The sequence below is a fragment of the Suricata suricatta genome, chromosome 5 (assembly GCF_006229205.1).
Source record: "Suricata suricatta isolate VVHF042 chromosome 5, meerkat_22Aug2017_6uvM2_HiC, whole genome shotgun sequence".
Taxonomy (NCBI): domain Eukaryota; kingdom Metazoa; phylum Chordata; class Mammalia; order Carnivora; family Herpestidae; genus Suricata; species Suricata suricatta.
In genome coordinates this window covers 5,898,745-5,912,624 of record NC_043704.1, presented here as the reverse complement: position 1 = coordinate 5,912,624, position 13,880 = coordinate 5,898,745, and the positions used below count along the sequence as shown (strand labels likewise).

At 40.3% G+C, this 13,880-nt stretch overlaps 1 protein-coding gene across 1 annotated transcript in view; it reads left to right on the top strand.

Annotated features, from left to right (window-relative positions):
- The window catches only part of DSCAM (DS cell adhesion molecule), a 680,888-nt gene that overhangs the window by 486,085 nt on the left and 180,923 nt on the right, over positions 1-13,880 (top strand). The window contains exon 10 of the mRNA XM_029938933.1: positions 9,657-9,776. Within this exon, the coding sequence (XP_029794793.1) occupies positions 9,657-9,776 (120 nt within the window). The remainder of the gene's footprint in view (positions 1-9,656; positions 9,777-13,880) is intronic.

Below are 13,880 nucleotides of genomic sequence, written 5' to 3'. Positions count from 1 at the left end.
ACAAAACCTCTACTTTCAATAGTATAGCATTCCACAATGTGTTACACACTAATTACTAGTTATGGGAAGAAGGAGGAAAATGTGAGCCATAAACAAAAGGATAAATAAAGAAATGGACTAATGGACATCCCAATGTTACAATGAGCAGGCAAGGTTTTAAAGTGACTAGCTACCCTCTTATTTAAAGGGTTCAAATGAAAAGTTATGTGCAGTAGATGAATGCACAGAGAGAGCAAGAAAGGAAATGTACAACATTTTTTAACACAAGAACTAGAAAGAAATTCTAGCTCTGAAAGACATAATGTCTGAAATGAAAAATTCACTGGATCTATTTAATAAGATATTAGATACTGCAGAATAAAGGATTACTGAACTTGAAAAGAGGGCAAGAGAAAACACTAGATATTTTCACAGACATGTATAAGCTGGAAAATAGTAAACAGTGTTTTTAAATCGTATATATATTTATACACACATGTATATAGTAGATGTTTATATACATATATAGCAGTTGTATAATAGATAATATGCATTATACATATAATATGCATTATGTGTGTGTGTGTATACATATACACTAGGTCTGGAGTGCATGTTTTATAGGTACCATAACGGGTCATGATTCTGATTTCAGAAAGTCAGTCACCTTAAATAAACCCTAATCAATGTCAAAGCACCTTTGAGCCTAGTTTTCCTTTCCTTTCAGTTGTCATGGTAATGGCTAAAAAGGATTAATTAGATTAGGACTACAAAATATCCTTAATGCTTGAATAAAGCATTTTCTGTGTTAAACTACTTGTGTGGGAATCTTTACTCTGTTTTTTTCTTAAAATTTTCAGTCTGATTGAGTTCAATATTTTCTGGTTTCCCTTGCTTGCAAAAGAAAATATTCTGAGCTGTACATCTTTGAAGCATCAATGGGTAGATGCAGATATATTCTTTGCACCCAGTCCCAAATGACTGCATTTTTTTCTGTCCTTCATCTTCCTCTTATTCCGTCATTAAACAGCAGTGTGTTTAGCACATACTTGTAACTACTAGGCCCTGGGAGAGTTGCTGGGATGAGGAACGCTCATTTCTTTCCAGTGAGAGCTCCCATCTAGTGGGAGAGAGACCTTCCATGGTGGTGTGACAGGCTGCAGGGAGACTGTGAAAGAAGAGAGGGGAGTTACCTAATTTAAGGCAGGAGACACATGAAGCAGATTCCCAGAGAGAGGGAGGGAGCCTGATGGGTTAGAAAATACAGCAGCGAGTTAAAAAGGGAGAAAGGACAGCAACGTGCTCCCAGAAGGTCTGTCACCTGTCATGGCTTGGGAAGCCTGAGACAGCAGGGGCATTATTCCCTGGTGTGGTAGAATGGTGAGGCCAGGGAGCAAAATGAGGAAGGATGAGACTCCAGAGCTAACTCTGCCTCAGAGTTTGTAGATTCTGTGTCCTGAGGTCTAGAGGCCATGGAATTGATGAGCAGATCTAAAGCAGGAAAATCATACAGTGTACTGCAGGACGATCCATGCACTGGAGCAAAGTGAGACCATGAGCTCAGAAGCCCAGAGGGGAGGCCTTTGTGGTCCCCATGAGAAGGGGGGATGGCTGGAGCTCAGGTGGTGGTAGTGGGAATGCAAAGGCGGGGCTAATTCAGAAGACACTTTGCAGGAATTGATGGCCAACTATCTGAGAAAAATACACGAGAAGGCTTGAGGATAGACATTCTCCCCAAGGGTAGATGGCCAAGGACCGTGCTGGGTGTTGGGAGTGGGAAGCTACTCCAGGCCGTGGAATCCATTTTCCCTCCTCCTTCCGTACATTGTAGTTGGGACAGGGAGCTTTCTCTGTGGATGGTTAATGGCTGCTGTGAGTGATAGCCTCTTGTCTTTGATCACTATCAATCAGGCAGCTGCCCAAATTTCAACTTTTAATTTGAATGGTCAAGTAGTTGAATTTTGTCATCACTTAGGCTGGATCATATTCTGAATGAGCAAAATAGACATTTTAGGTAAGAGGAAGAATCTTATCATTTATTATTCCCATTTGGAATGAAGGGCATTCCATATTGTCACCTGTGGACTTACCAATTAACTTTGGAACACAGCTTGCTATTTGGTTCACGAAAAAAATATGCGAAGGTGTAGTTGGGGAAGCAGAACCCACATGAAAATAGCAAACAGCATTAGAGAATAATTATATGGGTCTTTATTTAAATCTTTAACTGGCGTTAAATGTTTTTCTCTTGGAGGCTTTAAAGTTTTGGGTCTGAGATGTAGTTTGGGAAAAAATAGAATGTGGCGTTTAGAGACCTTGAAATTGCCTTGTCACAGGGAGGGTGGTTTGCAAGACTTGAAGTGACAGACTAAGAATTACAAGAGCAAAATGAACACTAATAAGGGAGAGATCAGTGATATGTTCAAGGAAGGCTTCAGGGAAGGAGTGAGCTCCATCAGCCTTGATGTGCAAAGGATTTCCAAAGAAAATAAAAATGCAACAGTCTATCTCCCAGTTAGAAAACCAAGGTCCACTTTTCTGCTTTTTCATTTGCTATGTCACTTTGAAAACATGAGTGAATCTCTTTGATCCTCAATTTCCTAATCTGTAAAATAGGAACAGTGAGACTTACTTCTTGGAGTTGCTGAGAGAATTTAATTAGTTAACAAGGTAACAATTGGCATGACCTTTGCACCCGGCTGTCAGCAAAGCCCTCTGATTACAGTCCATGAATGGGGAGGGGGCGGGGCGGAAGTGTCCAGGTGTATGTTCTGAGGTCGAGAATGATAGCACCAGCCAAGACATAGAGGCTGTCCCATGGCCAGAGTGTGCCCATCTGCTTGTTATCAACAAGTATGTACTTGACGGAGGAAGGGAGGGGGAACTACAAATATCCTTGAATGGACTGCCTTGAGGTGGGAAGACCAGTCTGGTAGCAGTTGATGGGCCATGCTCTGCAGACAGAAAAGCCAAGGAGAAGCTCACTGGCCTCAACTCTGTCTCCCCAGACCTCTTCCTTGCTTCCCTTCTTTCTATTTTCCTTCCTTTCAGACCTGTCATGCTGTGGACACTCTTAGCTTTGTGACCTTGGGTAAATTCCTTAGCCTCTATTTCCATTTTCTTATTATAAAATGGGATAATACCTAATAATGATTTCCAAGGGTTAAATAAAATAATGTGTTTATGCCTGGGACATAGTAAACATTTGGGGAGCAATGACACCTCTGTATGCCCCCCTTCCTGCTACATGATTTTGGAGCATGATTGAGGATATACTACCTAGAAGGACGATGGGGCAATCCAAGCATTAGGCAATTAATTAGAATGAAGGCCTTGAGGGGGGGGCTCCTGGGTGGCTCAGTTGGTTGAGCATCCGACTTCGGCTCAGGTCATGATCTCACAGTTTGTGGGTTTGAGCCCTGCGTTGGGCTCTGTGCTGACAGCTAGCTCAGAGCCTGGAGCCTGCTTCAGATTCTGTATCTCCCTCTCTCTTTGACCCACCCCTGCTTGCACTGTCTCTCTCTGTCCCTCAAAAATAAATAAAAAACATTTTTAAAAAATACAAAAAAAAAAAAAGAATGAAGGCCTTGGAAGTATAGCCAAAAAGGTAAAAGTACAGTAGATTTATGAGGAAACCTCAGCATCTGGGGATGAATTGCACATGGGAGATGAAGGTGACATCTAAGACATTTCCACTCAGGTGTAGAATAAATGGGTGTGACAGGAGTGGGATTTGGGAGCCCAATTCCTAGTTATTCCTTCTATCACAGCCTTACGACCTAGAATCATTATAGAGCTTAGCACAGTTTTTGATTTGCCAGGTAATTGGGAAGATTTGTAGAGACTTAATTTAAAATAAATTAGCTGTTTCCATAAAGGAAGTATGGGGGAAAAAGAAAAGAAAACAACACTTAGCTCTTATATGCATACCTCATGGCTTACATTGTCTGCAGACCAATGGTCTCTGTAATGTCATGCTCAGTTGGGTGACGTTGCCACTAAATAAGTCATTTGGAGGGAAAGTCCTAGACTTAATGACTGAACACACCTGTCCTTTGGTTCTTGATATTGTCTCTGCATCACTGAGAGCAAAGCTGCAGATGAGATGACGATTTTCTCTGATTCCACAGGAGAACAGTTTTCTCACATTTCTTTATGTCCTGTGATGTTGCTGCTGTTTCTGGCTTTTAATGATGAGCCGCCACACAGAAAACAAATACTACTCCAAAGGCCCCTAGTTAACCTGTATTTGGCAAGGAAAATAAAAGTTATACAGGGCCACTATCTTATTGCTATGATTAGTGGTCCAATTTTTATGCCATATTTCTGCTATAATTTTATTTCACTCATTGATTCTTCCAACAAATATTTCTGAAGCATCTATTCTGAGTGCTAGAGTGCAGTGGTGATCAAAGCAGAGGTATCAAGTTCCCCTCCCATAAAACCCACATTCCAGCGGAAAAGAGAGACAACAAACAATGTCAGGGATTTGCATGTACTACGAAATTAAAACTCAGTAGGAGGGTCGAGACTGTTAGGGATAGGAAAGGTAGGTCAGGTAGGATGGACAGGGAAAGCCTTTCTGGAGAGATTTTTGAGCAGACTTGACTAAGGTAAGAAAGTCAGTCATAGGGCTCTCTGTAGGACGTGAGCTCCAGGCAAGAGACCAAGCATGAAAGCCCCAAGTCAGGAGTAAACTTCGTGTGTTCAAAGAGCAGCAAGAGACCAGTGTGCTCAGGGAAGAGGAAGAGGATTGAGGGTGAGGGCCAGACCATCTTTCTGGTTGTGACAGGAAACCACTGGATTTTAGTGTCCAGAGCCATCAATTAAATCTTACCTAGACTTTGACCAATTACCATCTTGACTAAATGCCATTCAGTAGAGAGGGGCAATATTTATATACGTGCCTCTCTTCCCCACACCACCACCAAATAGCTCCTAGTTTTGCTTTCAGCAAAACTGAATCCTTGTTCCTGTTGACATCTTAGGGAAGCTTCTATCCATTCTTTGGAACTATATAGCTTCTTGGAGGCCATGAATTCTAAACATAAAAAATGATTGCATTGCATCTGCGATTGAAAAGTACCTGTCCTATTACAAATGTATTACTATTCCTCTCTTAAAAACACAAAAAATAATTCCCCCTTTAACAATCAGACCAAGCCAAAGATCACTGTATTTTGAATAGCCCTCATTTTAGACAAGGTGAGCAAGAAGGGATCCCTTGGAGACTTCAGATACTATCAGACTATACTGGGTCCCATGACACAATTTGGGTATTTTGGAACACGTGTGTCTCAAATTCCTCTTTCTGGAGGGACAGAGGTAATGTTCATGCAATTATGATTCAGACAGGTAGGTGAGTATGGCATGAATGGCCTACATTGTCTTTTGAGGTGTGACAATTATCTGGTTGACTCTATCCTGTCCATTTCCTGAATCACCCTCCTCCTCATTGGAAAGTCCTTCTACTGGGAGAACAACCATGTTGGCAAACACACTCACTACAACATCCCAAATGAAGTGTTACACAAATTAAAGGAAACCAAAATATAATATAAGAGAGGAAACCAGCAACTGTGGGAAATTATAACCTAGACAGTATGCAGAGTAGTCTTTGGGTCTTATCATAAGTTTTATCTCAAATTGCAATAGTTCCACTTCCAGTCTGTATCTCCTTGGCCAGAATCCTCCTATAATTCTTTTTGGTGTCTCCTCTTAGAGGAAAGTAGGGTCATCCTATTCTCAAGAGCTATGGGCATTGGGGTCACTGTGATCTGTGTTGTTAACTTAGCTATGCTACTTTGGACAAAGTCTATTTCCCTATTTTGTAAGCCTTCAATAATATCCATTTGTTTGTTCATCCAACAAATATTTTCAGAGTGTTTCCTGTGTTCCAATGCTGTGCTCTGTGTTGGGGATATAGTGGTCAGTGGGAAAGGAATGGTTCTGGTTCCCATACAGTGTAGACCCTGATGGGGGAGACAGGCGATTAAAACAGCAACACCAAACAATTTTGATAAAGGCTACAGCAGGGCAACAAAGGATTGGGTGGGAGCATTTAATCTCATTCATAGCATTAGAAAACGTGTTTCAGACTAAGTGGGCTTTGATCTGAGATGTAAATGATAAGTGAGACTTTGTTAAAGAAATGCAGAAGCATGTGTGAAGTCCAAGCAGCAAGAACAATCATGGGGACTGGAGAATAGACGGAGTTTTAGAACAACTGGAGAAAAGCCTGCAGGAAGGGAAAGTCAAAAGATGAAAGTGGAAATCAGGGACCCTAATCATAAAGAGCCATCACAATATTGTAGGAGTCTGGATTGTATCAAAGGACAAATGGAATGCACTGATGATTTTAAGTAGACAGTCACATCATTTAATTAGTGTCTTGGATTCTTCAAGCTACTGTGTGGAGAACAGGTTCTCACAATGGGGTAGTAGGTGCCAGGTGGACCCCAGTGAAGAGGCTACTTCAAAAATCAGATAAGGACCAGTATTGGCCTTTGTCTCAGGGAAAGTTTCTCAGAAAGCAGTGTGAAGTACATGGTTGTCTGGCTGCAGATCACTAATTTGAGATGCGATTCCTGGATTCCAGCGTGAGAGCTGGTCACCAGGGGGATATGATCACAAAGGGAGGGAAAAATCAATAAAGGTTGTTTTAATGAGCTTCTTGCCACCTTGGGCCGTTGGGGATCATTTATACTGGAAATCCTCTGAGGAATCACGCAGGACAATTCTTAAAATGTTGTGTCTGGACCAGCAGATTCAGCATCTCTGGTAGCTTGTTAGAAAGGCAGTATCTTAGATCCCTCCTCAGACCTACTGAGTCAAAACTCTGGAAGATAGGGCTCAGCAACTTGCATTTTAGTCAGCTTCTCAGGTGAGTCTGATGCCCTCTAATGTTTGATCACAGGCATAAAGGAGCATGCCTCAGACTCATCCCATGGGATTAGAAGATGTATAGGAGAGGCATTTCCCTCCCCTGACTCCTGTCCCCCATTGGTATATGTTTGTCACCCATGTTTCTGGGTTGCATCAGTGAAAGTGAGTAATCATTTGTGACACCAGAGAAGTCCCTGAGACAGCAGAGACTCATACTCTCCCTGTGAGACCCTGAACTGTCCAGCCCCTCATGTGCTGAAACCAGATGGATGGAGGTTATGTGATAATTTACCATACACCTTCTTTACCCATCGTGACTAGGGCATGCAATAAATATGGAGAGATTTTGAGGATATATGATACATTTTCGAGGAAGAACCATCAGTACCTGATATAAGGAAATGAAAGAGGAAGTTATGAAAGATAATTCTCAATTTTATGGGCCATTTCCATCTGTAATTACCTTACACTTGCAATATGTCAATGGGTATTTCTCATGTAAACCTCTTTGATCAGTTTTTAAGTAATGCTCCTTTGGATTAGAACCAAATTGAGGGTAGAGGTCATGGATCAATTATAATTAGACAGGCTTCCAGAGGAAATGCAAAAAATGAGTTATCCCACCCATTTGACAAAAGGTTTCCTTCTCTTAGCAGAATTTGAGCCAAAGAGAGCATAGACGATAGATGATTGCATATTTACTTTCCACCTGGCAAGAGTGATTTTGGCATTGTGTCTTAAACTTTATAATCTATCCTTGAGATTGATTATTTTTACTAGAAAACTTTGCTGTATATAAGTTCCAGCATTTTTCCTAGAAATAATTTTCTCAGCCTGAGATAGCCATCACTTATCACTTTATTTTAAATATATTTACAGTTTACTGAATATATGTTTCAGAATATCATCTAAGTGAAGTAAAATTGCTTGCTAGTTAAGCAATATTGAGGAGACCCATTGGCTGTATACATGATTGTATTTGTTAAGGATATGTTAAAGCTGGACATACCTGCATTTTTTAAATTATCCAGCACTCCTAGAGCACTTAATATTTTCAGACAGTGTTCTGAGAACACTTGGAATTTTAATTCATTTGATCCCCACACCAATCCTATAAAATGAGTAGTGTAATTATCCCCAATTTAAAGATAAGGAAATAGGAGCCAAGAGACATTTGATAACTTGCACCAGATCATCCAACCGGAAGAAACAGAGTTGGAGCTCAAACCCTGGTATTTAGTCCTTGGCTCTGTACTCCTAGACATCACTGTTATCTCTTTCAGAAACACAGCTGTGAGTTCAGTCTCCAGCAGCATCTTCTGTTTTGATATCATTCCCTGCTCCTTGACCGTTTTATGGCCAAAATAATCTTCACTATGGTTCATATCATTTCAAACGTGCTTTGAAGCTTCTAGCTAACCTGGACTCTTATCTTTCTCCCAGTCCATTTCATGTGGTGATTGGAATTACTATTGATCTGTAACGTATAAGCCCATGTTTGTCTCAAAATAAGAATTTAGGAAATTGCAAGGCAGACAAGACTAACTTTACCAGGAATAAGGAAAGGAGACAAAGAGCACTCACATTTGCTAAGTGTCTGGCATATGGTGGACACAGTCTATCTCCTCCCATATAAGCCTGTGATGGCCTTATTGGAATTTCATCCCATAATTAATCATTGATTTTGATGGAAAAGATTCTGAGATTCTAACATCTTCAGATGCTGCCTTTTCTAGAAGTATCTGTATCTTCTCCTTAAGAGAAGACTCAGATATTCTTACAATGACAACCACTTAATTCAATGCATTTTCTTTCTCTTGGCAGATATGTTTCAGGACAGAGTACATGTGTATGTTTGGGGTAGGGATGCATTTTTTTTAGCATCTCATAAAATTCACCAAATATGCAGTCATGTAATCTAATTTTTTAATAGGTACACTATAAAACCCTCATGGTACCTCACTTCACTTAGCTTCCATCATCCCCTGTTGGCCCAGAAGAGTGCTGACATCAGGAATAATGGTCTGTGTGTCTTCATCAGATTTTTGGGAAAAGTTCAATACCATGCTGTGTTCTTTATTGCTTTTAGGGGATGCTTATTAATTTTCCCTTCATCTCCAATTAGAAAAAGAATAGATACCAAATGCTTTGACCAATGCACACCCAAGAGGAAGACTTACTCTTGATAATTGTTCTTTGTTCTTTAAATTGTGGTCCTGATTCTATTTGTCATGGAATGGATTGCTGGAGATTGTCCATAACACAAATTTTAAAAATGTCATATTCACTCGATTTAGTCAACTTTCACGCATAAGAGGCCAGTTTTCCTCAGTGCAAAGTATCTTCAGTCTGAAGAATCTCATTGATCTATAAGAAACTTTCCTACACTGAGGTCATTTTCCTGATTTGTTCCAGATCACAAATACTGTTTTTCAGTTTTCCTTATGTGTAACCTGTTGTTTGTATTTTAACATCCATTAAAATTATTGGGAGGCATCTGGGTGGCTCAGTCGGTTGAGCATCTGACTTTGGCTCAGGTCATGATCTCGCAGTTTGGGGGTTCAAGCCCCATGTTGGGCTTTGTGCTGACAGCTCAGAGCCTGGAGCCTTCTTCAAATTCTTGTCTCCCTCTTTCTCTACCCCTCCCCTGCTCAGGCTCTGTCTCTTTGTCTCTCAAGAATAAATAAACATTTAAAAAATTTAAAATAAATATAAAAATAAATAATAAAAGCATTGGCATTTCATAAGTTGTGTTCTTGCCTGAATTAAGGGTGATATTTCTCTCTTTTCAGTTCCTCCGAAATTTGTGGTTCAGCCACGGGACCAAGACGGGATTTATGGCAAGGCTGTCATCCTCAATTGCTCAGCTGAGGGCTATCCTGTACCCACCATAGTGTGGAAATTCTCTAAAGGTATGAAGTTACTTGATTTGCTTGTTACCTGCCAAACGTATGTTAGAATCTAAAGAATTAGATGAGCAATTTGAGTCCTTCCAGACGTGTTTCTGACAAGTGAATATGTTTCCACCTCCACCAAGTATTTCCTCTCACACATAACCCTACTCCACTGAAATGTTTTTATTTGGAAAACCAGGAAAGTATCTGGTCTTGCATAGCATTCCCTAGGAAAGATCATGAATGGGGCAGGTTATTCAATGGAAGCTATTTCAGCACCAAGGATAGCTCTGCATTGCCTACAAGGCTTTGTGTAACCTTGATCCACCTGGAGAAAATTGCCTACCCTACATGTGCAGACAGTAAAATGAATTGTCAGTATTGCTCACTGTTTGCAAATTGTTCCCCCATTGTTTATACTGTGGTTAAGTGGCTTTAGAAGATTGAAAATAAATGTGTTGATTGATTTATTTACCTGGTTATCTTAGAATATACAATTTTTATATCATCTGCCTTGTATACTCTTTTAAAAACAAACCCATCTATGCCCTATTCTGAGCATCCAGTGTTCTTTGTTTTCACTCCTAGTCATGCTTTCTCTGCAAAGGCAAAGCAGCCTCCCCAGTTTTAAGGTAACACTGTCAGTGTTGCAGGAATAGAAATGAGTAATGTGCAGACTGATGGAGAACATTTTAGACATCATAGAGATCATATGTGTCCATCTTATTGTCCTCTCCAGGGAAGGGTTCTTAACTGTGCTTATGAACATACTGGAATTCTCTCTTCTCATTCACTTACCTTCACTTGGTAATTTTTTATCAAACAGTTGAAGGCCAAATGCACACTGGTGGGATAAACAAACAAATAAATCATGGTCTCTTTTTCTAGTGATCTATGACCTACTATATGTGTTTAATTGTTCTGAGTCTTTTATTTATTTGGTTTATTATGGTTTGTATTCCAGATATTGCTTTATAAAATAACCTCTATATTTCTTATTATGAAAGTACAACAATAGAAGAAAAGTCACCCACTACCTCCTTCCTGGTATATTTCCTTCCAGGGAGAAAAAGAAAAAGGAGGAAAGAAGATGCTAGAAACCATTTCATTGCAGGAAGGAATCCATTACATTTCTAAGAATTCCCTGAGGCTACTCCCCTATAGCCTGACACATATATTGTCCATGTGATAGCACTTTATTCAAAAAGCAAAACCTGTTATTCAGAGTAACTGCCCACATGACTTTATTTTAGGCCACATTGAAAGCCTTATGTAGCATTATATGGAAACAAACAGCATGCATTTAACTTAGTTTGCATACATGTTCATGTATGATATTATGAACATTTTCTACAACACTCACCTTCTTCAAAATTATTTCTAATGTTTGCCATTGTGCAAGGCTCCCTGTCTCTCCTTGAGTTTGGTTTCAGTTTCTCCTATAAACTCTGCAGATGCACATTTCTACATGTACACACCATCCAGTGCGCCTGTGTGTGTGATTGTTCCCTTCAGGTAAATTCTTAGAAGTAAAGTAGCATGACTACCTTTAAGGCTTTGGGTCTGGACTGGCCCTGGGGCTTGGGAAAATATCACAGAAATTTGCACACCCACCAGCAGCATGAGGCTGTGTGTATTCCCAAATCCTCACCAGGTAGAAAGGATCTTTTTATTCTTAATCTTTACAAAGTGACAGATGAAATGGCTTTCTCTGTTTTAATTTGTATATCTGGATTACTAATGATGTTAATTAAACATTTTTATCCTATGTTTACAGACCACTTCTACTTCCCTTTGGGGGAATTTCTTGTTCATGTTACTTGCACACTTCTCTCCATGTCTTATTTATTTGTAAGAGTGTTTTTCTTAGAGGCAATAATGCTTTATCTGTCATAGGTCTGATAGGCATTTTGATCCTTCCCATCACTGGTGTGTGAATGAAGATACAGTAGCCTTTTTTACTTTAAAATTTTATATGCAATTTGAAATCACCAAAGAAACAATGAGATACTTCAACAAACACATTTTTATAAATTTCCCCCAAACAACATCATTCAAAGATAAACAAAGATAACTGCTCTAAACCTTTTTGGCTAGACCTGTCCCCCAGAAAATGTATATATCTGTGGATATACATGTAATTTTGTGGGCTTTTTAAATAGGTCATAGGATTCTGCCTCACTTATAATCTTTTTTCAGTTACCAGTATGCTGTGAATGTCTTTCCATGTGAATAAACATGGGTGTTCGCTATGACATCTGTGTATCTGTGTAGAGTTTATATTAATACAGCCATAGTCCATCTGTCTCTTACCTTTGTTAGGATTGGGCTCAGTGACTTAAAGCCACAAGGGTTTACACTTTCTTGTGACCTGAGTCACCTCCCCCCAAGGACCTCTCTAAAATGTCCATAAATCAGTTCTGCTAACACCCCACCAGCCACGTCACTCCAGCTATAGGGGGTCTGCAAGTTGCATTGTAGCCACGTGCTCAGCCGACATGCCTACGACTTGGGCTGTTTCACTGAGGGAATGTGGAGCCTTGGCAACTAGGTGCATCCAACACTATTGTTGGATCATGTTTGTTTGCTTTTCCTGGGTTTTCACTGTTATAAAAATGTCACAGTGACTCTAGTTCATCAATCTTTGTACATGTTCATTTTTTCCCGGGATAAATTTCTAGAAGTAGAATTGCTGGCTCAAAGAGTAAGCAATTTCTATAGCTTTCAATATGCCTTGGCTACTTGCCAGAATTTTATTCCTGTACACATCTTTCCACAGTTTACAGTATTGTTTGTTTTCCTGCAATGAAAATAATACCGAGTGTTATGTTTATTTTTAAATATCTTCCAATAGAATGGGGGGGAGATAATATAATATTATTTTAATTATACAAGTGACAAAGATGTTTCTTAAAAATTTAGCCTTGCTTATGGAATGGATTTCCAGTAATCAAATATTCACTGACAGCATAAAGCCACCTTCCTTATGAGTAACAAGAACAACAACAACAAGACAGAAAGAAAACAGATTTGGGCCCTTTCTCTGAGAGATGCCATGATCTAATCCTGAGGCTGCAGAATTCCAGAGTAAATCGCAGTGGCTTAAGGGCGGCTATTGCAGGAATGAAACAATCTTTGTGGGAAAGTCACGTTATGAGAGTCTTGACCTTGGGTCTGGATGCACGAAGTCTAAAACATTCAATTCTGCCTCCTGTGTGTGTGTGTGTTCTTTTTTCCTTTACATTAACAAGCGACACCTCTTGTCTAAAGAGATTTTTTTAAAATCTGGGCTTAATACCATAGTAGGCCTCATCTGTGTTCCCAGAAGTCCACAATCAAGCACACGAATGTCATTTAGAGTGGAGGGAATGGGTTTCAGTCGCTGTCCCGGGGACCATTCCCTTGTTAGCTACTGAGGTAAGGAACAGCTAGAGCCTGCCTGGACATCCTTTGCTCCCTGGCTGCCCAGGACAAGGCTACTTCTGACACCCAGGGAAGCATGGTTGTTTAAGGGCAAGGGTCAGAGCATGCCTTTAGGTGGGGAGGGAGTGGGGAGTAGTTTGCATTTCAATTAAGGTCGTCAAGGAGAAAGTAAGGTTAGCAAAGCCTGAAAGAAATGAGAGAGAAGGTTTGTGCCTGCCTGCAGGGGAAGCACCAAAGGCCAACTAGTATCAAACTAGTATCTGCCCAGGCAGAAGTGTGTTTATGCCAGAATAGACACCCAGCCTGGGCACCCCGTGGTCACTGGGGCTGGTTTTGCCCCTGGGCTGTGCCCCTGCTGTGACGACGCTTCCTTTGCTGATGCTTGCTCAGATTAACGACCATGGTCTTCTGTCCTTTTCTTTCTGCAGGTACCTCTGTTCAAGGGACACATTTGGTTGTCCATTTACCTATGTTGTAGCTGACACTTTCTAACCCTCTTTCTCCTAATTGTGCTTGTCGGGTTTCCAAGAAGAGAAGAAGTGTTAGTTTTTAGCTGCCATCTTTAAATCTTAAACCGTATTCTTTATAAACTAAGCTGTATGAAACTTGGACTTTATGTCAGAAAAATAAGTGAAGTGGGAATCTAGGAGAAGTAAAGAAATCCTCAGTGAAGAGAGTCGGCTGAGCTCAGACCCCAGA